Source organism: Mangifera indica, chromosome 17 (genome assembly GCF_011075055.1).
Source record: "Mangifera indica cultivar Alphonso chromosome 17, CATAS_Mindica_2.1, whole genome shotgun sequence".
Lineage (NCBI taxonomy): Eukaryota > Viridiplantae > Streptophyta > Magnoliopsida > Sapindales > Anacardiaceae > Mangifera > Mangifera indica.
Genome location: NC_058153.1, coordinates 3522328 through 3548901, shown reverse-complemented (window position 1 = coordinate 3548901; position 26574 = coordinate 3522328). Strand labels below are relative to the sequence as shown.

Below are 26574 nucleotides of genomic sequence, written 5' to 3'. Positions count from 1 at the left end.
AACTCAAAAACAACCGGAGCTAGCAATGCGATACCTTTCAAAGAACTACAAGCACTGGAGCAAACTGATATCAATTCAAACATCTCTTTTGTGACAGATAATCGATTCAAAGTTTCGTCATTTGTGAAATTACGGCTACGAACGGTCAAAATAGTGTAGACCCAGATGGATTCAGAGGTGGGTCAATCTTTGCTTGCATTAATCGATAGAATACGTTGATGAAAGGACTAAAATTTGAGGTTCCCTTTTGAGTCTCAGCTACAAGGTCTTGCATTGATCGGGCTAGCGTGAGATTATAGTTTTCGCCGATCAAAAGATCGTGCTTTTGTTGGTTTGTAGGTTCTATAACAGTCCAAGACATGTCGTTTGCTGAAAATCGCTGGTTTTGGATGATTTAGTGGAAGAATCTGTAAAGAGAAAAGACGCCAGACTAAAACTAACCCTAAATTTTGAAGAATTGAATCGAGAGTCAACAACGTATTTTAGGGTTTTGGGGTTTGGTACAGTCAGCGTAACAGTTTTGCTGCGTAAGCATTACACGTAGGACTGTCTAGACTCTAGAACCATTACACCACGCTTCGCGAGACTCTAGGCATGATTTTAGTACAATTTGAGAGGTTTTTGGGCCAAGGACAATTTTCCACCCAAACCAAGCGGATTCCTAAAGTTGCTTTATGTTATCTTTAAAAATCCCATTAACTTATTTATAAATAATTAAATTTAATAATTTTAAAAATAAATTATTATTTTATCTATAATATTAAAATTAAATTAAATTATATTTTATTTTTTCTTTAAAATCCTAAAAATAAAATTTTTTTCAACCCAAATTTTTAAAAATAATATTTTTAATCCTAAGGTTTTTAAACTTTTAGATTGAATTTTTTCAATAATGACCGACAATCTCCAAGTGATATCTATTCCTCTCTAATGTCTCCTCTTTCTGATTGTGCAACGTTTCCTCCTCTTTGGAGTCATCATCGATGAACACGACTTGTTTAGAAACAAAGACGAGTCATCCTCATCGACAATGATGTCGAGGAGGAGGAGACGCCGCAAAGTTGAAAGAAGGAGACGTCAAAGAGGAAGAGATGTCGCCTAAAAATCATCGATCGTCGTCAAAAAATCCAATTTGAAAATTTGGAAACCTTATGAGGGAATATTGTTTTTGAAAAATTAGGTTGAGGAAAAAATTATTAGTTTTTAAGGTTTAAAGAGAAAATTGTTATACTATAAGAATCAGTTAATTTTAATTATCTATAGATAAATAAATAAGATTTTCAAATTAACAGTGAAAACTTATAAAATCATCATACTTGAGCCAGTTTTTTTACCAAATTTATAAAATAATTTAAAAAATTGTTAATTAATTATTTTAAATTTTAAGCCAAATCAAACTCAAAAAAATATAATTTTAATTTGAATTATAATTTAAACCAATTAAAATCACTTATTTTTATTTATATATTATTTAATATAAATCAATAAAATAAATCAAAAAATATATATATATATATAAATTTATTAAATATAATTATATACAACAAAAAAAAAAAAACGATTTACAATTTAATTTCAGTTTAAAATCGTCCCAATCGTATTATTAAGCCAAACCAAATTATCTCATATTTTGTTTTGTTTTTTAATTTTTTTTATTTGCTTGCACAGTTCCAATACGTGTTGTCTTGCTCCCTATTGGTTGGAAAAGGTGGACGGAACTGAGGAGCATCTACACCAACCAATCAGAACCTGGGAAACACGTAATGAAATTAGTCTCCTTTTAGCTCTTCCTATTAATGTTTGGTATATAAACGCTTGTGTCCTTCAAATTCCAGAGATCACAGTGAGAGTGATGGCAAAGACTCAGGCGGTATTGCTTCTTATAGCAACGATATTTCTGTTGTCATCATTGATACCCGTCTCTTATTGCGCAAAGAAACCGGTTGCAGTGGCCAGAAAAGAAGAGACATACCCTTCATCAAATGCCAGTATGTGAAAAACTGGCATACCAGTTGTACCAGCAAGTACAAAAGAAGCAGGCCCAGATCTCTCCAAGAAGGTAATTTTATCTTCTTTTTGTCTCTTAACTTTATTGTGATACGGGTTAATGAATTTTGATCTGGGGTTTTAGGTTTCGGAGTTTCAAATAATTGAGATTACGGAGAATGTTTGTAATTTGAAGAAGGAGGAAGCTGATTGGATTTTGCGGATTGATATTGTCGAAAAGGGAAGTAAGTTGGAGGTAAGAGACTTTGTATTTTGGTTTCTTTTACATTTTAGATTGCTTGTTGGATTTATTGGATTTATTGATTTTGAAGGCATGTTCATGGATCAGAATAAGGGAGAGTCTGATTTCAATGGATGGGTGTTTCTATTTTATATTATTTTTTGAAACTACAGTAGTAATAAACCAACATCATTTTCCTTGTTCAACACATGACCTGCTCACTTAAAAGTTTTATCTATTTTCAGCTGGTTGATCAGGATGCTGAGGGGCAATGCAACTCAGAATGCAAAACAATCGAGAAGGCTTGTCAGGAGGTGAATTCAGTTGCTCAATTGTACAATATTCTTTTGCTACTAATTAGTCTAGTTGCTTGATCCATAAAGTTTTATTTGAGTGTATCTTGTGCCCAAAAGTTGAACCATATGTGTTTAACATCATTTATAAATCCAGCTTTTGGATTGAATGGCTACTTAAAATTTCCATGTAAGATTGTCCCAATGCAAGAGTTGTCACTACAAAATTGCTTTGTTTTAAGCTTTTTCAACTTTGGAGAATCCGTAATGCTAGTATGTATAATCGGATCAATACTGGGGATTTTGTAGGTCATAGGGTATTCTGATACTGACGTTGCTGAATATGTCTACACATCCAAGCCTGACATTGAATCATTAGTGAATTTTCTATGTAAAGACCTTACTAAAGCATGCAGCAGCAGAAAGCCACCGCCAGTTCCCAAGGTAAATGCTTTCTTTATCTATCAATTCTGATTAGGTCTTTATGTGTACTTTTTTCATTTCATATGTTCCCACTCATTATTCTAACATATGGGACGAAGTGAGAAGGCTATCTATTTTCTTCTTATTCTTTTTCTTCACAAGAGTTGACATAGCACATTTTAGCTTTTGCAACAATATTTACATAATCTATCAATGTTCACCGGGTGTTCTAGTTTCTTGTTGTGAATATAACTAAATTTTTGCACCATCAGAATGAACTAAAACCTTTCTTTGCTGGTGGCACTCCCTGTGATAGGTACTAGCAAAATCCAACCAAACACAAAGTTTTTTGTCCCAAATCACACACACAACAATTCACACAGCCCAGCAAAGCAACCAGTTGTTAACTCAAGCAAAACAAGTGATTAACAAGATGAAGCAAAAACTGATGTTGCAATATAAGCAAAAACTGATGTTTTTACAAGAATAACAATTCACTCCTCTGTATGCACATAAGAAAACAAACAAACACTTTGCACTTTCACCCATTCAACAGGCCAAATCTCTCCCTGAAATTTTTTGCTTTCAAGAGGCTAGGTAGTCTCTAACTTGGCTGAAGCTGCCCTCAAAATTTCCGGGAAAATATCCTCTCCCTGCATTCCCTTTTTTCTTTCCTTCTCTTTTTTTATACACTGCTGCCTTTGTCATTACTTTCCTAAACATTACAGGTGTGCCCTCTTTTGGATGTTTGCCACTTCATCAACAGGCCAAGTTCTACACTCAGCCTGACCTTTCTTCCTGTTGTCGTTAGTATATGGGTGCCTAACATCCTGCTACTTAAGATTTTTATTCAAAGCCCTGCATTTGGCTTGTTAGCTGATTTCTAAATTATCTGCTTTCTATTCTTTTTACTGTGTTGTTTCTCCTGGTTAACCAATCTAGGAAATAGGGGAAAGTTTAGCTATTAATATGAGAAAGGCGAATACATACTTAGCGTTGGGAATCTTATTGAGACAATGTTTGTCGCGTCAGAACTTTTTTTTTTGGGTAAGTTTGCTTCACAACTTTGTTAACTACTTTAGTTTCAAAACCTTAAACCATTAGACTTTACAGTATCAAGCTGTTTTTTGTAAATAGTTTATCATTCATCCCGAAGTAATCTTTTCTAATGCAGCATCATTGATTCTGAATGTTGTATTTTTTGTTTGTTTTTTCACTTTAAACTGCTGTGAGCAAAAAATTAGTATATTGTGTCTTTGATTGCTATGAATATCTATTCTTGTAATTTTTTCCCTTTGGGATGATAGTTAATCTGATTTTTCTTTAAATATATGTGTCTACCCTTTTCTTTTTTTATTTAATAGTTGTGCCGTGTCTCTTGCCTTAAAATAACCAGCATCAAAAGTACTGAGGCGAGTCCATAAATTCGCAACAAGACCAATGAAATTTCTTGTGCTTGACTATAGATGACTCTGATGAGATGCTTTGCTTTATACATTTGATAAGAGAAGTAAATAATTCAAGTCACTAGTTTCTGTGTCTCAGGATAGGATACCAGGAGAACCTTTTGTGCGAAACCTGCTAAAGAGGCTGAAATGGAAAGGATTATGAAGTCCATGGAGGTACACATCCTACTGATAGTTTTCAATATATGTCAGTACAATTTATACTGAATTCTGGTCTATTTTTTGTGTTTTAAACATGCTCAGGGCATGCCAGGAGCACCTGGAATGAAAATGTACTCAAGAGAAGATTTGATGAACATGAATAATTTTGGCAATGAAGATGCCGATGATGATGAAGATGAAGATGATGATGCTTCTTCCCCTCAAATTTGGTACCAACAAAACTTCTTATCATCACAGATAAATTTAGTTTTTTCTCAATAAAATTTTCATTGTTTCACTAACTATTTCAAATTCAACTGAAACAGGGCAAAGTTTTGAGAGAGAAAGGAAGTAAAACATCAGCTGGAAAAAAGGATCAGCAATGGAATAAAAAACGCTAGGGAGGTACTAAAGAGGCATGCCAACAAGTACTCGAACCAGATTCGACAGTGGTGGAGAAGAACCAAAGCGGATAAATCAAAAGGTGGCAAGGCTGAATTATAGGAAAGCTAAGAATTGGCTTTTCTGGGTAATTTCATTTTGGGTGTATTATTATGGTTTTTCTTTAGTTTAGAGAAAAGTTTTGACTGTTGACAACTTTGTTAATTTCATGATAATACTGGAAGTTGTTTTCCTCAATTCTACCATGTTTGCCTTCTTTTCTTAAATATTAATTGCCAAAAGACTTATTTCATGTGGGGTTTAGTCTATTTTAAAACTTATATGTAAAGTTTTTAATTAGTAATATTAAAAAATATAAAAATTATTATCATTTTTCTTTTAGTTTTAAAAACTAACAATTTCTCCTTTAAGAGTAAGTTTCAAAAACTTACATTTTCCCTTTAAGGTTTAAATTTCTCCAGCAATTTTAGGCAAAACAACAGTCGCTCTCTCTCTCTCTCTGTGTTGAGAACTTTCTCTCTCAATGAACGACGATAAAGGATTTGTTAAATCAAACAAAATCTTTGTTTAGATGATGAAATTTTTACCTATACGAATTGTTTTCATTTGAATGATTCGTCGTTGTCTAAACAAAGACAAAGATGATTCTTTTGAAAATCGTCTTGATCTGGATAATTAATTATTGTCTAGATAAAGACGAAATACAATTCATCCAAATTCAATGAATTTTTCATTATCGTCTATCAAGATAAAGTGTTAAAAGAGAGAAAACACTAAAAGGAGAGACATTGATGAGAGGGAGAGAGAGACTGCCATTCGTTGAAAAATCGTTAAAGAAATTTGAGAGAAAATACAACTTTTCAAAACTTAATTATAAGAAAATTATTAGTTTTCCAAAAACTAAGAGAGAGAAATTTATAATTTTTATATTTTTTAATGATTAAATGAGGTTTTTTATCTAAACATTAACAAAAAATTTTACTAGAAGTTAATAACAAAAAAGTATTTGAGTTTTTAAAACTTCACGGATAAGAGTTTTTAGAACTTAAATTATTCACAAATAATGTGTATATATAATTTTATTATAATTAAAAATCACTCAATCATTTGATAACACATTAAATATAAATTTATAGTTTTATTGTACTCAAACAGTTAAAACTAACATTTATGAGCAAATTTCAACTAATGAGGGAAATAAAATTAGTGAACTTTAAGGGTGCGTTCGGGACATTAAAGATTACTCTAATAATTCATTTTTTAATTATACATTACTTTCTCTAATTTATAAATAATAAAAAGTTCCGATAATATTCTATTATTAATGATAATGTAACAAATAACATAAAAATAATCGATTATCACCTTCATCTTAAATAATAAAAAATTACTAAGAGTACTTTTATTTTATTATAACTATATATTTATTTATTAATTTTTTGGATTAAAAAAATCTCATTTTCAATTAATATAACAAATAACATAAAAAAATATTTTAAAATAATTATACTAAAGATATTTAAACAAAATAATATATTTGTATTCTTTTATTACCTAACTAAACACAATAATTATTTATATCTATCCAATTATCAAATTTTATCAAACATATTAATAATTTATACTTAATAATCCTCAAGATAATTTATCTTTAAGGGAATTTTCTAATTTTAGTAACAAAATATTCTCTAAACCAAACGCCATAAGAGTGATGCTATGTACTACCAATTTGGGGTGGTCTGCAAAGGTAACATGGAGGAAAGGGGACTTCTTGTGGAAGACATCATAGCTGCAAGAGATAAAAAACCAAATGGAGGCTTTGATGATGGCAAGCCCTGATCTTAAGAACTGATTTTTAATCATGTAACGGTAAATGCATATGATTCGTGAAACAAGCACAACAGGGTACATTAGAAAAGCAAGTGAAGTCAGTTTAGATGTCAAAATTTGAAGCATTACATTTTAATCAGCTCGCACAGCTCTCAAGAAGAGTAACTAAGAATTACAGAAAAGTTTGATGGTTTTGCTTTAAAAAGTACTAACCAATCAGCGCATCTTGTAATGTTGGGTCCTGGAGACTGCACAACGCCTGCCATTCAACGAGTATTTTAGCAATATATCAACATCTCGATGATTCTTCTTGTTTTGTGCCACAGTCATGCTCCCAGTTATCTCCTCGCCTTCGCATATTGTCAATATATCTTCCAGATAAAGAACTGTTTGCTTCCAATGTGTTGCTCGTGATTTAGGCCCTGCATTATGGTTTTCAGTTTGTTATGAACATTATCAAAATCCTGCCACATCAACCCAGATTGACTAGGTTACTGAAAACAACCATCGTCAACAGAAATTCAATTGCTTTTTGCCATGAAAGTGATCCACAAGTCAAGATGGCAAATATCAAACCTAACTGTCAAATTCACTCGTAAATGCATGGGCAAAAAGTAAGAATTCCAAGTCTTGGACTTATAATTTGACTCATTCATCTCTATCTAGACACTAAATGAGTTAACATAAAGTTAGAGAGAACAAAGAGATAAACCTGTAGAGAAGCCCATCAGTTTATGACATTTGGTAAATGACACATCAAAATATGCTACAAGTGCATGGACGTAATCATTCCGTTGTGCCACAAGCTTAAAAGGAGCTGTAAAGGAAGCATCACCAGGAGCCATCTTAGATATCCATTGTCTGCAGGAAAAAGAATTCATTTGCATCAGCCATACGCAAATTAACAGCTATGAAGGTTGGCTCAAAAAACAGAGAAAGAATACAGGTCAGTTGTGAAATAGATATAAATAAGTAGTCAAATATTTATCATTACCTTAAGTAGCTGGCAGTTGGTAACAATTTGATTCTGGTCAACTGTATCAACAAGAGGCTCCATCATGGCTTGCTTCTTGATGCAGCTCATGTCAAAGCCGTAAACATTATTCCAAACTGGTCTAGCAAGAAAACAACAAAGGGAAAATATTTATGTAAGAAGAAATCATTTAGCTTGCAGCAAAAAAACTCATAATGATAAACACACTTCAAGACAAGTTGAAACCTCAATCACGCAAATGATACAAGTTACAGAGTCACATATGATCTTTATATCACTTGTATCAATGAAAGAGGCGAATAGGCTCACATTCAATCTTATCATCTTTGTACTCTGCATCCTCAATGGCTGTCAAATAGAGAGAAGCTTTATCTGGTAGTACAACTCCATCATCAACCTGCAATCAACAAAAGTATAAGATGAAATTGGCATTGCTTGGTTGGGCTAAAACGTAGCAATTAATTACATAAATAAATTCATTAAAAATATGACGAAGTCCAAATTACAGCACAAAAAATAACTTAACAGCAAGTTAGAATAATGATATAGATTGTTGCCAGATCCTGCGCCTCAGCATTCCAGTCCACAAACAACAAACTATAATATGTTGAAGGGGATGCAAGAATGCAATTACAAAAAACTCTTAGCCCTGTAGAAGTTCCATAGATATAAAATAGCAAACTAAGGCTACATCCCAAGCTAAATATAACCCCACACATGTATAGATCCAATCCATCTAGGAAATATAATATCTTGATGCAAGTCATACTCCAACTTCCTTCATGTATCAAACACATTCTTTTCCAGATGAAACAAACAGTCCTTACTTCACAGGTCCAGTGATGCCATTGATTTTGATAAATCTGAATAAAGTTCTCAATTGATAAACTAATGTTTACCACCTAAGATCTAAATATCTAGATAGCTAGCAGAGTTAAAGATAAGTGAATTTTAGACTACCAAAGATTTTGATTAAGTGGCTTGCATCCCCATAATAGCAACATGGAACAGAGGCATAAAATGAAACATCCACACAAAGGTTGGCTCAATAAAAGTTAAAAAACACAGAATTAGGGTTTAAAGCTTAGGCCACTAACCATTAATGCCCTACCTGAAAAGCAGTTTAACAGTGCAATCATTTCTATTAAAATTTTATTGATTTGCAGAACATTAATAAACAAATTCTGAACAGGACATGCAAACATAGAAATAATTGGAGCATGATATGGCTACAAATCATCATGAATTTTGGATAAAAGAGGAAATGATAGAAAGAATATTTTCATTATCCATGCACCAAGAAGGTCCACATAAAAATTTATGTAAATATAAGCAACGTGAAAAGCAAATATTTTCATTATCCATGCAAAGAGAAGGTCCACCTAAAAATTTATGTAAATATAAGTAGTGTGAAAGGCAAGTGCAACTTACAAGCCATTTATCACGGGCATATAAGACTGTATTTAGCATATTCTCAAACACCAGAAAATATCCCATCCACTCTGAAATAATTATATCTACTTTAGCAACTGGAAGCTCAATTTCCTCAATCTTTCCTTTCAAAACCGTTATAACTGTAAAAGATCAAATTACAGTTGAGTAACCAAAAGGGTAAATTTGGAAAACCAAAAATGGAACATATTAAGGGAAAACACAAACACCATCAGAAAATCCATTTGCTTCAACAATCTGTTTTGCCATGTTGGCCATTTGGGAGCACTCAACCTGGAAATTGTAAAGTAAAAACTATAATTAGCATGCATAAAATAACTCAAGACAACCTAGGGAAATACTTAATACTGTAAGCTATATATTGGGGGGGCCGGGGTGGAGAAAGGAAACTTAATAGAAAATATTATCAAAATGAAAGGAAAGGAACTAGTGATCAAGGTACAAAAGTAATAAATTGGTACATAAAGATATTAATAGGAAGAATGAAGAATGCTTACTGCATAAACATGGGCAGCCCCTGCTTTTGCACAAAACAAGGACAAAATTCCAGTCCCAGCTCCAACATCAAGAACTACTTTGTCCTTGAATAGAAAATTATTCTGATAAATAACATTTTGATATGTTTTAGTTCTCACAACATCCTTTAGCATTTCCTGCAATTCAAGAATGGTAAGAGAAATATCTAGTTAACATTTAAAAAAAAAGAAGAAGAAATCAAGTTCACTTCCATGAGGAAGTCAAACAAGCAAAGATTTGTATAGGACTTTATATATTGCCATCTTGTAAACAATTACTAAACATAGAAAGACTAAAGCAAAGTAAACCTGGGCACATCAGTATAACAATACTCTGACACATGAAAATGGAACTACGCATATCAGTTTAGTAGCATGTCAAATGGTCTAGCATGAACTATGAATATATTTAAAAAGTAAATAATTGTCCAAAACACCAAGAAATATGCAGCAAGAAAATAATACTTAAACGAACTAACACAGAAGTGGTTTCTGTGAGCTAAACAAAGCAGTAAAGCTAATTCATGTATGATTTCTAGGGCAAAGCTCACAACCGCTTTTTTAACATTTGAATTAAGGCTGATTTACATAAGCACATTGCTAAAATGTAATATAATAAGAATCTAACAAAATATGAAAAATAATTATATAACACATATAATCTAAGTTATAATACCGTAATAAGTACAACGAAAAGATTCAAAAGTGAATTGAAGCAAACATATTAAACAAATAACGTTTTCAAAACCGTTTATGGCAGAGCTTAGAATCCAAGTTCGGCGCACTTACTTCATGAATACCTGCAAACACAACAAATGAAGAAAGCAAAAAGCAGCTCATTCAAGAGACCGTTCCCCAAAAAGCATAAATCAAACAAAAGAAAATTTTATGACAAAAATTTTCCAACATTTCTATTTACTTAAAAACAATAAATGAGAAATATACCAAAGTGAGAGTAAGAATCGAAGTAGTAATCGGCGCTGGTTTTATCATCTTCACCGTCGACAAATGACAGGCAGCGTCGCACATGCTCTCATCTTCGATAGTTATATCGACCGCAGTAACGGACTCTTTGAGATTGGAGCTCCCAGTGGTCTCGACATCTTGGTCTTCGAAGCAAACACTGTTGTTCTGCTGCTTCATTGAGTTCTGGTTGTCGTTGCTCTTATTCTTGCGACGACCCATTAGTTAGGGTTCTAGAGAAGAAAGGAGACTTTTTATTAGGGTTTCATTGGGTGGCGTTTGGTTTTAGAAGATGAGCTTGTTCTGACGTGTGAATGTTTGGCTTTAAATATTGGGTTGGGAGGAAGTTCAGAATCATGATGCGCTCCGATGCATCCCAGATTGGTCAGGTCACGGCGTCGTTTTAATTTTTGAATAGAATTAAATATTTATTAAAATAATTTTAATTTTATTATAATTATACCGCCGTTATAAGATTTACAATTAATATAATATAAAAAATATGTTAGTATTTTTTATCTTCAATAAAATATAATAATTATTTATATTTATTAAATTTATAAATTTTATAAAATATAAAAATAATTTATAAAAAATAATTTTTTAATAATTAATCTCTATAATAACCTTTTATTTTTAATAATAAAAGAATAATTAAACCAAATACATCCTTAAAATTAACAAATTAAGCCATTTGATGCTACGTAAGCTAAATAACTATTTCCCACCAAAGGTTTGATGAAATTACCATTCTTCCTTTTTATGTTTGAAAAAGTCATTTTCCCACCCTATTGGTTAAATTTGGTTAAAAATTCTCCTAATTTTTTTATAAAATTATTGAAAAAACAAAAAAATTCAAGTTAAATAACACTTTCTCCCAATTTTTCATTAAATAATTTTTGTACCCTTAATTTATATTAATTTTAATTAAAAAAATTTATTTTTAAGTATAATTTTAAAATGTTTAGGAGTGAGTTATAATTTTATAATGATAGGAGTGTTAATGAATTATTTTAGAAGATTTTTAGAAATTCAAACATTTTTGGGTGTTTTTATAATTTTTTTTAATTTTATATGTCCTCAATAGTTTAAAAATGTGACAATTACATACCGAAAACTATACAGAACAAAAATTGGATATCTGATCTAGTAATTACCAAAAAAAAAACACAACAAAGTAATGGTACGGATGACATATTATAAAATATTGGGTTATAATACATTTTCAACATATATGGGGGTGAATATAGCAATAAGAATTTTTCAAACAAAATGGGGGAACATATCTATTTGCCCTAGTAAGTTAATGATATTTACAGGTGCACCCTATAATATTGTTCACACTTCATAGTTTATTCCAACAAAGTGTCATTTTTATATTTTAAACTTAAAAAACAAAATAATAGTTAAGTACCCCCTTATCATAATATTTGGATAAAACAATATAAATACCTTTTTATTATTAAAACTAATAATTTTTGATTTGTTGAAAAATAGTTTTTTTTAAAACTTGCAGATAAAAGTATGCCATTCCATCAAACCTTGGATGAGATTGTCATTTAGCTTGCTACATTAAAGTTGGATTCAATTGAGTGAAGCCCGAATAAGGTAAAACTCATTTTCAATTCGTTTTTAGGTAGCTTGGCTTATTTTTTATTAGAACTCATTGAGCATGGAGAGAAACGCTAGTTCATATTCGCTCTGCTTCACAATTTAAGAGTTCATGTTCAGCTCGGCTTTGTGTGGACAGGTCAAACTTGACTCAGATTTGTATGAGATATTCGACTTAACTTCTCTAAACAATGTCGTTCCTTTTAATTTTTTTTAATAATGTGAGCCATGCTCGGCAAGCAAGCCGAGCACGACTTATGTTTAGGTTTTTTTTTTCTACTACTCTTTAGCGTGCATTTGTATTCGAACTCGTTTGAATAAAACTCGTTTTGAATTCAGTCATATATTACATATTAAAATCAATTCCGATAATTTTGATATATTCCTATCCAAACGTAGGTGAAACGATTGTTTTAGGTTTTATCTATGAAAAGTATAATTACCAACCTGTTATTCATTTTTACTAATAAATTTTGTTTGTTATTATTAGTTAATTTAAAATTCAATTACAAATATTGTTTTCAATTAATCCGAAACAATAATGAAGAAACAAAGTCGTCTGTTTCAAGCCTTCAATGGCCTAGTTTGCCAGATTTTCCCCAAATCCCTCAACTTTTAGTCACATGATGGACTTAACAATCTTCCGATTCATGCCTTTAATGGCAGATCAACAATTTTGTCTGCCAGTTGTAGCCATCTGCAGGGCAAGAACTGGTTGAGCTATCAGTATCCTACTTGTCTTCCTCTTTGAGGTCGGGTCATCACACAGTCATCATCTACCACTCCTTGCACGTGCTTTTTTTATCACTACCCTCTCTATAATATAAATAAAAAAATAATAATATAAGATATATAAAATTAATATAATATAATAAATATATTTACGATATATTTTTTAAAAAAAATGATAATATAATAAAAGTATATATAAGAAATTTTTAATTTTCAAATATATTTATGATAGTTTTTAAAATGATAATATGTCAATTAAATTTGTTATTATTTTATTTTTAAAAACTATATCATATGATACGATACAATATTTGATATATGATATAAAAAATTAAATTTGTTATATATGATATAATATACGATTTAACTATTATAAAGGCAATCTTATATGTTGTGTTTCTGATCTCAAGGGCCACTTCCATGATTTAAAGAAACATATATATTCTCTAATAACCAATATTTGTTTTTCTTATTGCCCTTTTATTTTATCTTGGGATGTTGTTTATTATGTAAGTAGGTTGGTTGAAACCATTGTAGCAACAGAATCTTGACAAATATCCAACTCTCACATCTCGGCATGCATGTACCAAACTTAATTGATATTCCGCATCCATTTATGCCGAGGCATACAAATGCATGCATCCTTTGTATGGTATGATCGGAGAATAAAATTATGTATATTTATTTGAATATATAATAGTTATAAATATATATAATATATGATTAATGATTTTAAATTAAAAATAAAGTAAAACTAATTACATAATAATATACATCAAGTATGTATTAATTTATGTATTTAAAATAGATATATATAACATTGATCCTAACCATAAATCTATGCAATTAATATAAATGCAATAAACAAAACTATGTGTTTAAACAAATTATATAAATTTATTTATGGAAACTGATATGACTACTTGTGATTAGGTGATGTGATTGTTTTCACTCAATCAAATGTTATAATTTTAATTTATATAAATAAGTTTATACAATTTTTTTGTACGTATAATATTACTCAAATGTAATACACATTTAATACTTGGAAGAAATTATATAGATACTTAATAAAATTATACGTACAAATAAATTATATAAACTTATTTTGACAAACTAAAGCGACATTTTTACTTTTTTTTTTTTTTAAAATTACTCAAATTAGATGTTACCACCTTATCAATTTGTATAATTTATTTGTACATATAATATTACTGACAGGTAATTATATATGAAAAAAAGCCACATTTATAGATCATACAAGTAGCTTTTATTTATATACAACATCAACATGAGAGCCATTTTAATTAACTTCGTGGGCACATAAGTGAAAACCTGAAATTACTAATGGTAAACAGTTACAAGCGGTAAATTCTCTTGCTGAAGAAATACCACTGTGAGGTCATAAAATCTTCTGGTTTGTCTCAGCTTTGGTCACATATCAGAATCTTAATCTTGGGTTAAATAGGGAATCTTTCTAATGTCATCAAAACTTAACTACTCTTAGATCTGCTGGAATATCTGCATGGAATATGTAGTCTTCTCATGCATGGCTTGGTTCACGGTTTAAGCATTAATTTGGATCAGTTTATATTAGGGGCAAAGATTTGATTAGTCATAGGTTGGAAATTGTGGGGGATCTTGTTGAGACAGGACTACCACCATTATTTAAAATGAGAAATACTAATAAGAAAATTAAGATTTGATTATTTAATAAAATCAAGTAATTAAATAGTTTGATAACAATCTACAAATGGGTTTAAATTATTAATAAAGATAAAGTTTAATACACTTAAAATTTATTATTTAAGTAAATAACATTAATATTAACCTTAAAATTTATTTGACCTGGTTTATTAATCGACTAAATCTTGGGTAGATCCCCATCAGAAGTTAGTATATTATATACTATAGTTTTGAAAGTTGTCATTAGAGGTTTTCAGAGTAAACTATCAATTATTTTAATTCAAATAATTTTGATAATTCTACGTATTAAAATTTAAATTATATGGTGTTTCAAGTACGCTATATTCTACATGTAAATTTTGTAAAATTAGGATGGTATGGTTTTGTTTAGGATATAAAGAATCATTCTTACATTAATTAGGCGAAGATTGCCCACAAAACAGAAGAGAAAACTTTATAATTGCATATTAATGATCTAAAACAAACTTACGAAGTATAAAGAGAATACCCACTCCCTATCAACCACCATATTCGCTCTAAATCTTAGAGGAGATATGAGATAGAGAAAACTTGGAACATGATGATAGAAACCAAACAGTTGTCATTGATAAAAACTATATCTATGAAAGAGTTTTGATCTTGCTTACATTAGAAAATCAATAATCGATTTTGTTTCATTATTTTTTTTTCTGTGAGAGAACCACTAGCTGAGGGACCATTATGTCAAACCCCTCCTCTATATAAAGGGTCTTTGACAAAGGTTTTTCATTCAACACAAGCATCTTTCAACGTAACAGCTTTCTACAGAGGAAGCTCTCCATATATCATTTTCAAGAAAGCTAGTTATGGCTATAGAGATTGAGCAGCCTTCTTGTGTTGAGCTATCAAAAGTTGCAGTTTCTGAAACTCATGGAGAAAACTCTCCATATTTTGCTGGTTGGAAGGCTTACGATGAAGACCCTTATGATGAATCAAATAACCCATCAGGAATCATACAGATGGGATTGGCTGAAAATCAAGTAAGTATCTAAGCAATTGAATTTTGTCGACTCGACAAAAGAAAAAGACTTACTAATTTTTTTTTTTCTTGAACAGGTTTCATTCGATTTGCTAGAAGAGTACTTGGAACAACATTCGGAAGCATTTATATGGGGAAACGAGCACCTGGTTTTAGAGAAAATGCCTTGTTTCAAGATTATCATGGACTCAAATCATTGAGGCAGGCGATGACAAGTTTCATGGAACAAATAAGAGGCGGAGGGCGAAATTTGATCCTGATAGAGTCGTCCTCACCGCCGGTGCCACTGCCGCCAATGAGCTGTTAACCTTCATTTTGGCTGATCCTGGCGACGCCTTGCTTGTTCCAACTCCATACTATCCAGGGTAAAAACAAGCCCCCTTTAACACTAATTCTTCTGAAAAATCGTTCACCAAGTGGATTCATGTCTATATTCTTCTGTATTCCAGATTTGACAGAGATTTAAGGTGGAGGACTGGTGTGAAAATTGTCCCTATCCATTGTGATAGCTCAAACAGTTTCCAAATTACTCCACAAGCAATGGAAGCTGCATATAAAGAAGCAGAAGCCATGAACACCAAAGTTAGAGGTGTTCTGATAACCAACCCATCAAACCCACTAGGAGCAACAATCCAACGCTCAGTTCTAGAAGAGATTCTTGATTTTGCAACCCACAAAAACGTCCATCTTATCTCAGATGAAATCTACTCCGGCTCAGCTTTCTCCTCTTCCGAATTTACAAGCATTGCAGAAATTCTGGAATCTCGCCAATACAAAAATTCTGAAAGAGTTCATATTGTTTATAGTCTTTCCAAAGATCTTGGCCTCCCCGGTTTTAGAGTTGGAACAATATATTCGTATAACGATAAAGTTGTTGCGACAGCGAGGAGAATGTCTAGCTTCACTCTTATTTCCTCTCAAACGCAACATCTCTTGGCTTCTATGCTATCTAACAAGAAATTTACAGAAAATTATATCAAAACAAACAGAGAGAGACTGAGGAAGAGACACGAAATGATTATTGGAGGATTGAAGAGAGCTGGGATTGAGTGTTTGAAAGGCAATGCAGGGTTATTTTGCTGGATGAATTTAAGCCCATTGCTGGAGGAACAAAAAAAAGAAGGCGAATTGGCCCTTTGGGATTGTATAGTAAATGAAGTGAAGCTAAATATCTCACCAGGGTCTTCTTGCCATTGTGCTGAGCCTGGATGGTTCAGGGTGTGCTTTGCGAACATGAGCGAGCAGACGCTGGAAATTGCTTTGAAAAGAATACAAGATTTTATGCAGCAACGAAAGAGAAAGAAAGTTGATATCTTCTGAGTGTTTTTTTTTTTTTGGGGTGGGGGGGTGGGGGTGTGCTTATTTACCCATTTTGATTCTTTGGAATGAAACCCATCTGGTAAAATTACGGTTTGCATTATAATACTGTAAGTCAGATCAAAAAATATTTTTGTTTGCTTGCTTCTGCTTATGCAAGTTCCCTGGAAATTCCATTTGTGAAGTGGAACCACAGCGCCTCTAGTTTTCTTCATGACCAAATCAATTAAAAGTACTCATTTTGATTCTTTGGAATGGAACCCATCTGGTAAAATTACGGTTTGTATTATAATACTGTAAGTCAGATCAAAAAAATATTTTTGTTTGCTTGCTTCTGTTTATGCAAGTTCCCTGGAAATTCCATTTGTGAAGTGGAACCACAGGCGCTTGTAGTTTTCTTCATGACCAAATCAATTAAAAGTACCCATTTTGATTCTTTGGAATGGAACCCATCTGGTAAAATTACTGTTTGTATTATAATACTGTAAGTCAGATCAAAAAACTATTTTTGTTTGCTTGCTTCTGGTTATGCAAGTTCCCTGGAAATTCCATTTGTGAAGTGGAACCACAGGCGCTTGTAGTTTTCTTCATGACCAAATCAATTAAAAGTATTTTATAATGTCTTTGACTTTGTCATTATTGTAAGGTTATTTATTTTTTTAATTTTAATTGCTAAATTGTTTATCACATAATTAAGCTATAGAGATTATTGCATAACTTAATTAGTGGGATAAGTTAGTCTTCCCTTTTGTAATTTTTAAAGCTTGAAATAAGACTTGTATGGATGTAATTGTCTGGTATAGTTTAAGATGCATTAATGATGAATTATGTAAATCAAACTCGAAACGAGTTTAAATTTGAATCTGATAATTAAATATTTTTTAATTTAAACTCAAACTTTAAAATGTGTTGATTTGTTAGACTCATTATTTGAAAGATTTCGATATTAGTCTACTAAAATAATATCATTTTACTTTATACATACTAAAACGATATCATTTAATTATTTTTTATTTGATTATACTATTAAATCAAATTCAAAACTTGAATTTAAACTCAAACAAGTTTAAGACAAACTCGAGTTTGAATCCAACCTTTAATACACCACCTGAAATGAATATAGCCAAAGCATTTGGGGGAACCAAAGCCGTAGTCTCATGGCTAGGTTGGAAAGTTTTGGAGCTTCCGAAATTTTGACATTCCAATTTTATTTTTACAGTTTTTTTTTTTTCTGGGCCTTTATGAGTTGATGCCGTCATGCAAGCTCTATATATAATTAACAAAACTGAGCTAATAAGGCATAATCATCTAGAGGGGTTTTTTTATGTTCTTAATTTCAAGAACTTTCGGCTCTACTCGATCCACGTTTGGATGTCTTTAAACTATATATTATATCTTATTCCTATACTTTTAGAAATTAAAGACAACCCATTTAATATTTTAAGCCTTTACGTCTGACTTTTGGGAGTTTGAAACTCATGTCCAAAAATTATTCTTTCGTATGAGAGATTTGAGTCAAAAGTCTAAATTTGACCGACCCAACATATAGTCTAAAGCCAAAAAAAAACACTTTCGAATTAAAGAGTGAAAAATTTTTGCTTCCTCTTGTGTGAACGTGGTTACTGAGATTTTGCTTTCTCCGTGTAAAACCTTCTCATTGACAAATTCTAAACATATATTGCCACCGCAACTTTCTATCGCTAAATTTGAGAGTCAAAAGTCAATGAATGCAGCCAGCAGTTCAACCTGGGCCGTCAAAAGAACCACCCCATGTGGCTCACGCTGCCAACCACATCTGCCACATAGGCATATGCTCAAACGAAAAATGCATCCTGGCAGCCAACCAATTCAATATGCAGCTCCTGGTTTTCCATGCTGCATGATTGTATTCCTAGAAAAAGAGAGAGTTTCAACGAAATGAAATTATCAGAGTAATTAAACTACTGAAAAACCGGTCCACATTTGATCACGTTAGGTTGATTATGGGGAATTTTTGCAGGAAAATAATGGACTGTAATGGAGAAAATTGGTCCACATTTGATCGCAATCTGATTTTTTAGCATGTTTGATGAAGCTAGTTGTACGTAAAAACGGCGAAAGTGCTGGGTGCAGCAGGCCGGCTAGAATTAAAAATGATATATATGTTCATATATGAAAATGGTGGGTAGCTGAGGAAGGGATGGATCCAGAAAATTCATTTGTAAAAGGGTTGGCGTCTGAGGATGGATACATGCTTAAAAGTATAAAGCAGAGATTCATTTCAAACTATAAGATGTAGGAAATTAGAAAGAAGATAAGATCAAGGATAAGAAAATAACAAACAGGAAGTTTGTATTTATAAATAGCAGCACATGCAGAACAGTTATTGACATGCATAAATTATACGTGATGACTATTGACATAGTACAATGCTTGATGTTTACCTTCATTTCTTTTTTTTTTTCTTTTTTTTTTTTTACTTTTTTCAACAAACTCACTTTACTTCCTATGGTTTTTTTTTTTTACCGGAGAACCCTGACTGTTTGATCAAATGGGTAAACCTTCAAATACTATAATCAGATCTATAATCACTAATCAAATAAGTTAATATCTTCTCTTCCCATGTTGATTTACATTATTGATCTGATATTTTTGCATCAACATATTTAACACAATATAATAGAAATATTCAACTTATATTCACAGTGGCAATTCACAATTTACTTTTCATTATTTTTTTAATAATATTACGTGTACAAATAAATTTTACTGTATACTTAGTAAATGATTATCTAATTTTAAAATGAGAAAAAAATAAAAAATTATAAGATCCAATTTTATGTTATCACCGCAAAATATATGTTAATAAGTTAATAAAATTTATTTGTATACATAATTTTATTGATTTATTTTATTGTTTATTTAATATAAATTAAACAAAAACAAGAGCATAAACAACTATCAAAAGAGCTGAGTAGAAGAAAGAAAATTATTGTTTTCTTCGTAATATATATTACTAATATCAGAAAATTCTAAGGTGAAACATTAGAATTTCAAAGGTTAAAGTCTAAGTTTGACCTTTTATCACGTATATAAAACTTTGATTTATCTAATATAATAATTGATCACTATATTTTAAGTTTATCATCCATCTAACAAACACTGACAAGATCTCCGATTATCAAAAAAAATATCCCAATAGAAATCCCAATAGTAATAATTCGATACTTTTATGTATAGATATCCCAAGAGAAATTATATCTAAAATTTCATAAGGGGCAATCAATAGAACAAGATCATCATGTTATATACATGTGTGGCTAAAAGATGGTACATGTAATTTTTTGATAAATAAATATATGTTTTACTAACTTAAGGTTAGTAAAGTAGAACATTTATTTAACAACTCATCAGGTTTATAGGCCTGGAGGCTTGGATTCTATCATCCATTGGCTGGGCCGCTGGCCATATTGGATGGTAACCTTTTTTTAGCTAATTTAGAAAGTAAGTGTGTTCGATAGTTAGTGGGGTGTTTTTAAGAAATACAATTTTCTAATTAAGCAAACACGGTTGGGGTATGTTTAAGTTGCTCCTAGCGGATTGGGCATTCCTGTTACACAGCCCAATTATACTTGATAGTGTCACGGCCAACAGACTAAGTGAAAAAGCGAATTCAAATTGAATTCAGAAAAAAACCATGAATGAGTGAGAAACGACTAACTAAATAGATAGTAATAGTTAGGGATGGCAATTTGGGCTGGACTTTAGGGGTCCCGACCCTAACGGGGAGGGATTCCCTGATAGAAACGGAGAAGGGGACGGGGACAGGGATGAAAAAAATCCCCGCAATCAGGGATGAGGATACATGTGTCCCCTCCCCACCCCGACCCTTCCCCTCCCCCCCCTATCCCTATCACTTTTTATTAATATATTTATTTAAAATACTAATATATTTTTATAGTTTTAAATTATTTATGTTTTTCAAATTTATTTAAATTTTTGTTGTTCATATTAAAAGAGTTAATATATTATATTTATGATATTTGAAATAGTAGATTAATTTTAATTTTACTTAATTTTATTATTTAATATATTTATATTGTATTTACAAGGTAAAAAAAATAATTTCTTTTTTTGCGGATACGGAGAGGGATGGGGAGAGGATTTTTCTTTACGGGGAGAGGACGGGAATTATTTTCATCCCCGTAGCAGGGACGGGTCGGGGACGGGGATTTAAACCCCCTCCCTCCCCTCTCCGTTGTCATCCCTAGTAATAGTCACCAACTGTATACAAAATAGTGGAAGATAAAGGATTTAGGGATAAATAATGTGTAATCTTTTGCTTGATTTTGTAGTCATTGTTGTGTGATTTCTGACTCACAAACCTATATGAAAACATTTAGATTGTAGTTAAATATATATGGGATGCTTTATGCACTTGACATCAAAGTGTCTAGCAGTTCATTTTATTCAAAGGGCATGCAAAAAGGAACATAATCCATTATTTCTCACGTTGTTAGTTAGTGATATGTGTTTATGTACTCACCCATGGTAGAAGTCATTTAAAGATAGTTTTTAATTAGTAGTCTCATTAACTATGCATACATATAATGTATGAATCAAGAGATGTATCTAATTGATATTGCAAATTGATAACTAATAATTCGAGATAATAGTATCTTTTGAGTAATGGTATATAAAACATTGTAACTCAGTTTAGACAGACGTTAAGGATGTTGAAAAATATTTGAGTATACACATAATGGAATGTCAGGATGAGTTTTGTTATTATAGTGGTGTAATGATAAGTTATCTACTTATTAAGTCTTTTCACACTCACGCAATTCATTTATGTTGTTTTACAATTATGAGAGGTGAGTAACGAGATATGCAACAAAGTCAATGATCAACTCGTGTCTGAGTTTGTACAAGAAGAGGCTTTATTATGTTTTTATTGTATTTTGATTTTAGACATGACTATTATGTATTGGGTATGCATCTTTTAAGTTATTTGGGCTGTTATATATTTTTAGACAAGGATATTTATTATGTATGGATGTTTGAACAAGATTATTTAGTTTACGAGTTTATGACAATTTTTTTGTACACATTTCAAGTTTAAATTTATCATGCTTATTTGATTGTCATATGTTCTAGTGTTGATTGAAATAGAAACATGTTAAGTTAACATGTCTCTTTGAATTTATATTCCCTCTAAATGTATACGTATGATATAAATGTTACAAAAATTATCTGAAAGAAATGTATAATTTAATTTAATATATTTAATAAAAAATAATAAAAATTTAATATTTCAATAAAAAAATTTAAAAGTTTAGCTTATTCATTAAGAAATTTTAAAGTTTATTTTTTCTAAAAATTGAAAAAATACATGGAGAATGCCTGCTTGGTTGAAATAACACCACTGGCAACATGAACATCACCCCTTATATTTATTTATTTACATTTTTCCCACTGTCAAAGCCTAATTTAACTTCTACAGTCAAATAAAACCCCAAACCCAGAGGTGCTTCGCTCTATCCTTCGCTATTCATAAGACAACCGGCGACCTAAGCAAACGGCCGCGGCGCTACTTTGCGTATTCGTCTGACATTTCCTCTTCAACAAACATCCAAGGTAAATCGAATTTCTCTGATCAGATTCCCTATTTTTTCTGTTATATATAAAAACAATTGCGGTTCATTCGTTTGTCTCTTTTATTGTCGTGTTTTCCTCAGATCTGTTCTTGTTACCGGTACTTGATACCCTGATCTTTGAATTCTAGTGGTAACGTTGTATTTATAGCTGTTTGCGATTGATATAGAACTCCCGTTTGGTTTACTGCTGATAAAAACATGAATTTTACAAGTGAATTGATAAATTGTTGCTATTACGAAGCAATTAATGGCGTTGTATTTCTGTTTATTTTGGGTGAAATTTATATTGAGTTTTTCTAACTGGGTTTAGCGGAAAGTTTTTCTGTATGTAAAGTTTGTATTTTTTATGATTAACAAGTTGGTCCTTAATGGTTTGATTTTGGTCGTGGTTTTAGGTTTAAGTTGGAGTTGATGGCATCGAAGTTGCAACAGTTGCAATCCAAGGCATGCCAAGCGACAAAGTTTCTGTCTCAGCATGGAAATGCCTACTATAAGCAGTTGTTGGAGCAGAACAAGCAATATATTCAGGAGCCACCCACAGTGGACAAATGTAACTTGTTGTCGAAACAATTGTTTTACACACGTCTAGCTAGGTACTTTTTTCTGTACCCTTGTTTTTATATTGCATTTGATGTAAATTTTATGTGGATCTTACAGCTGTTCTGATGATCTTGAAATGGTGGCAGCATTCCAATTAGGACATAGCTATATGATGTCCTCTGACTTAATTTTATATGTCTGCTTTGAAATATAAGAATGTGATATGCCCAGCTTGTGACTAATTTAAATTTACTATTTTGATTGGCAATGTTAAGAAGTGACAGGTTGTAAAATTCCTGATTGTTTCATACTTATCATGTGGGCCTTTTAACTTTTACTTTCATAATAAAAAATTATTTATGATCATCTACGTTTTAAATATTTTTGTTTATTAATTTTTCACTTTTTCTTCTAGCTGGTTGTGGTTGCATGGATGTATGCATATGTGCCTGTCATTTTTACTTATATATGTATGGTTTGGCTTCATTTGAAAGCTGCAGTGGCTTTTGATTTTGTAACTGTGTTTTGTCAACATATTGAACATCTACCAAATTGGATTCTGTTGGCACATGTTTGCTAAAGAAATGAAGTAGTGTTTAAAGCTGGTTGACGGAATATATCAAAGGTGTCTTATCAAAGAGAGAGAGAGAGAGAGATAGAGAGAGTATAAGGCTGTTTGAACAAGATTTTGATCTTAATGAATTTGTGATTATAAATGAAATATGAAGTGAATAAGATTGTGGGTATCAGGCTTTGGGGAAGCAAAAGGGTAAAACATGCACATAAATCAATTCCCAAACAGAAATGTTAGTTCACATATTTAGTTACTCTTTTTTGCATTTCATGAGAATTGAGTGATAAGCATGTGATTCTGTTGGTCAATCTGAAATTGGTTTTGATTGTGCTATGTAAAACTGTCATTGATAAAGACGTTCCGTGTGCTAGGTTAAAATTGGCATCCCAAGCATATGCCATACTAACTGAATCCATTTAATTGTTTTTGAAGCTTTATCTTTTGATTTGTGAATTTCTCATACGTACTTCTTGACTCATTTTAATGGACAGTATTCCTGGACGTCGCGAAGCATTCTGGAAGGAAGTTGAGTATGTGAAGCAGTTATGGAAGAACAAGCAGGATCTGAAGGTTGAGGATGCGGGCATTGCTGCTTTATTCGGACTGGAGTGCTTTGCATGGTTTTGTGCTGGTGAGATTGTTGGAAGGGGATTTACCTTCACCGTTACTATGTCTGAGGTCAATTATTTGGTAAAATGTTTTTCAAGGAAAAGAATATGTAAGCTTCGCATATCATTGTGATCGAATAACAGCCACTCTACATGCAATTTTTTGTTGTTTCTTCAAAATTTTTGAAGCTGAGAACTCAGTGGGTAACTTTGGTAGCGACAATAATTTTGTATTTGAAGTGACGACGCACGTTGGCAAATCTTGCTGTTGTTTTATCTTCATCAAAAACTTCTACGACCACCCATGATTGATGATAAAGCTTGTTTTATCTATTTCACTCGAAATCCAATTGTTTTTATCCTCTCAGGCCATGAAGTCGAGCTAGATTTACTAGCTTATGTAACAAAATATTAAACTTAAATTTGCACGAGGACAATCACAGGAGTTGATTATATATCTGCAAAGAGCACGAATAACTCTAATGCTTTCAGGATCATCTTGCTTTGTGATTCTAATTAAGATTAAAGAAATAATCCAATTGTAATCTGCTAACAACCCACTGATGATTGTCTGCCCTAATTTCTTTTAATGAAGAACCTCACAATTTAGTCTGAAATGTCGTACAGGGAGGAGGGTGGTGGGTTGTTTTAAGCCCAAATGGAACCCCTCCATTTGTTACTGTTGAGGCCCCTTCCCTAAATTTGAGGTACTACTTTTTGTGTGTTTTGCCATCGATTTTGTTTTGCAATTGTAAGACGTGTCGTTTCTTGTTCCATCTGGCCGTCCACAGCGGCTCAGGAACTCTCAATTCAAAGGAAGGGCTTTTTAGTAATTCTACTTCCATCGTTAGCCAATGATAACCATTTATTAAGACAGACTAGGGACGACGCGAACATCGCATAAATTGCACAATCGTTTCATATCAGAGGGACGGTGAGCCCCATTCTGAGCGTGTCGCGCAGTATTCGCGTTTATCTTTATCTTCTCTGTGTTCTTGCCGAGTGTGCCAACAATGATTCAGAGGTAACTCAAAAGTCTTTCTCTTCCTGTTTGGTTGTCAAGAAAATATAAGAAACAAAATAGTGATTAAAATCACATTTGTTAGATCAACAATCTAAATTTGCACCATTGACTGACAGGTGAAATGCAGCAAACTTGCTTTCCACAGAATTTAATTGTAATCCTTATTTTATTTTTCGTTGTAATTGTTTATTTATTTGTGGTTTGATTTTTTAAGTCCCTTTTTCCCCAGTCGACTACAGCGGTTTGGGATTCGGTACGGAAGTACTGTGGCGTAGGGCGGAAGGTACTATTATATCTTACTACATCAATATGATATAAGTTATTACGCAATTCGTGATCATGGTCGTCTGTGGCTTTAATGAGCCTCTAAATCAGTTATTTGCTTCTGTTCAATAATATGTAATGTCTTCAGCTGTTTACAGGATAGGGGTTAATGACTTTTTAAATATAGCTTCTAGTAGTCCTGGCCACGGGCCGGTTTGGCCCGTGAACCAGAACAAAACCGACCCGTTCAAAACCGGAATTGTCAAAACCGAACCGGCATAAACAGGAATTAAAACCGGATTTTGATGATTCAGTTCCGTTTTAATATTTTCAAACCGTGGAACCATCGGTTCATGTTCGGTTTCATGAACCGACGGTTCAAAAATTCATAACCCGGTATTTTTTTACATGAACCGGCAAATGCTTACATGGAACTGCCATATTTTAAACATTTACAGGACCGGGTCCCTGCAAAATCTAAAATATGGCTGCTTCTAAAACATTTGCAGGGACCGGTCCCCTGCAAATGTACAAAATATGGCAGTTTTTTTTTTTTTTAAAAAATTGTTAATATAAAATTTTATTTATAAATATTATTCAATATTTCAAATCTCTTATTTCTCATTTCTTATTCTCTTAATTCTTAATATTCGCTCAATCAAATTATCTCAAATTTAATTAAATTCCCTTTTATTTTTATTAATTCTAATTTTAATTTATATAATTTAAGTATTATTATTTTTTATTATACAATTTCATAATTAATTATAAAATTTATCTCTATAATTAATTTTATTTATTATCTATTATTTTATTTATTATTTTTTCTAATTAATTATATAATTTATTTTATTCATT

The 26574-nt window shown here is 31.8% G+C and overlaps 2 protein-coding genes, 1 long non-coding RNA gene and 2 pseudogenes across 3 annotated transcripts; 4 read left to right on the top strand and 1 right to left on the bottom strand.

The window, feature by feature from the left end:
• The first annotated feature begins 1666 nt into the window (after positions 1–1666).
• LOC123200174 lies at positions 1667–1960 on the top strand. Its single transcript, XR_006498512.1, has 2 exons — positions 1667–1760; positions 1836–1960. It is a non-coding gene; the product is annotated as an uncharacterized LOC123200174 (long non-coding RNA).
• A 22-nt stretch (positions 1961–1982) lies between these two features.
• Positions 1983–5189, top strand: LOC123200871 (annotated as a pseudogene).
• A 1646-nt stretch (positions 5190–6835) lies between these two features.
• On the bottom strand, positions 6836–11011 carry LOC123200006 (probable protein arginine N-methyltransferase 1.2). Its single transcript, XM_044615080.1, is given in 10 exon segments — positions 6836–7204; positions 7495–7638; positions 7770–7892; positions 8086–8173; positions 9208–9350; positions 9438–9501; positions 9726–9881; positions 10533–10543; positions 10689–10760; positions 10763–11011. Coding segments are annotated over 10 exon segments (1173 nt in total). The 5' UTR covers positions 10929–11011; the 3' UTR covers positions 6836–6998.
• A 4569-nt stretch (positions 11012–15580) lies between these two features.
• Positions 15581–17073, top strand: LOC123200870 (annotated as a pseudogene).
• A 5459-nt stretch (positions 17074–22532) lies between these two features.
• Positions 22533–24773, top strand: LOC123200147. Its single transcript, XM_044615288.1, has 3 exons — positions 22533–22686; positions 23102–23299; positions 24312–24773. Exons 2-3 carry the CDS (start codon positions 23118–23120, stop codon positions 24559–24561), a joined length of 432 nt encoding a protein of 143 aa, XP_044471223.1. The 5' UTR covers positions 22533–22686; positions 23102–23117; the 3' UTR covers positions 24562–24773.
• The last annotated feature ends 1801 nt before the right edge of the window (positions 24774–26574 follow it).

What these genes read in the sequence shown, in the direction of transcription:
- LOC123200147 (XM_044615288.1), top strand. Translation starts at nt 23,118, where the DNA reads ATGGCATCGAAGTTGCAACAGTTGCAATCCAAGGCATGCCAAGCGACA. An exon ending in TTTTACACACGTCTAGCTAG is followed by an intron (nt 23,300 to 24,311) that starts GTACTTTTTTCT and finishes TTTAATGGACAG; the next exon opens with TATTCCTGGACGTCGCGAAG.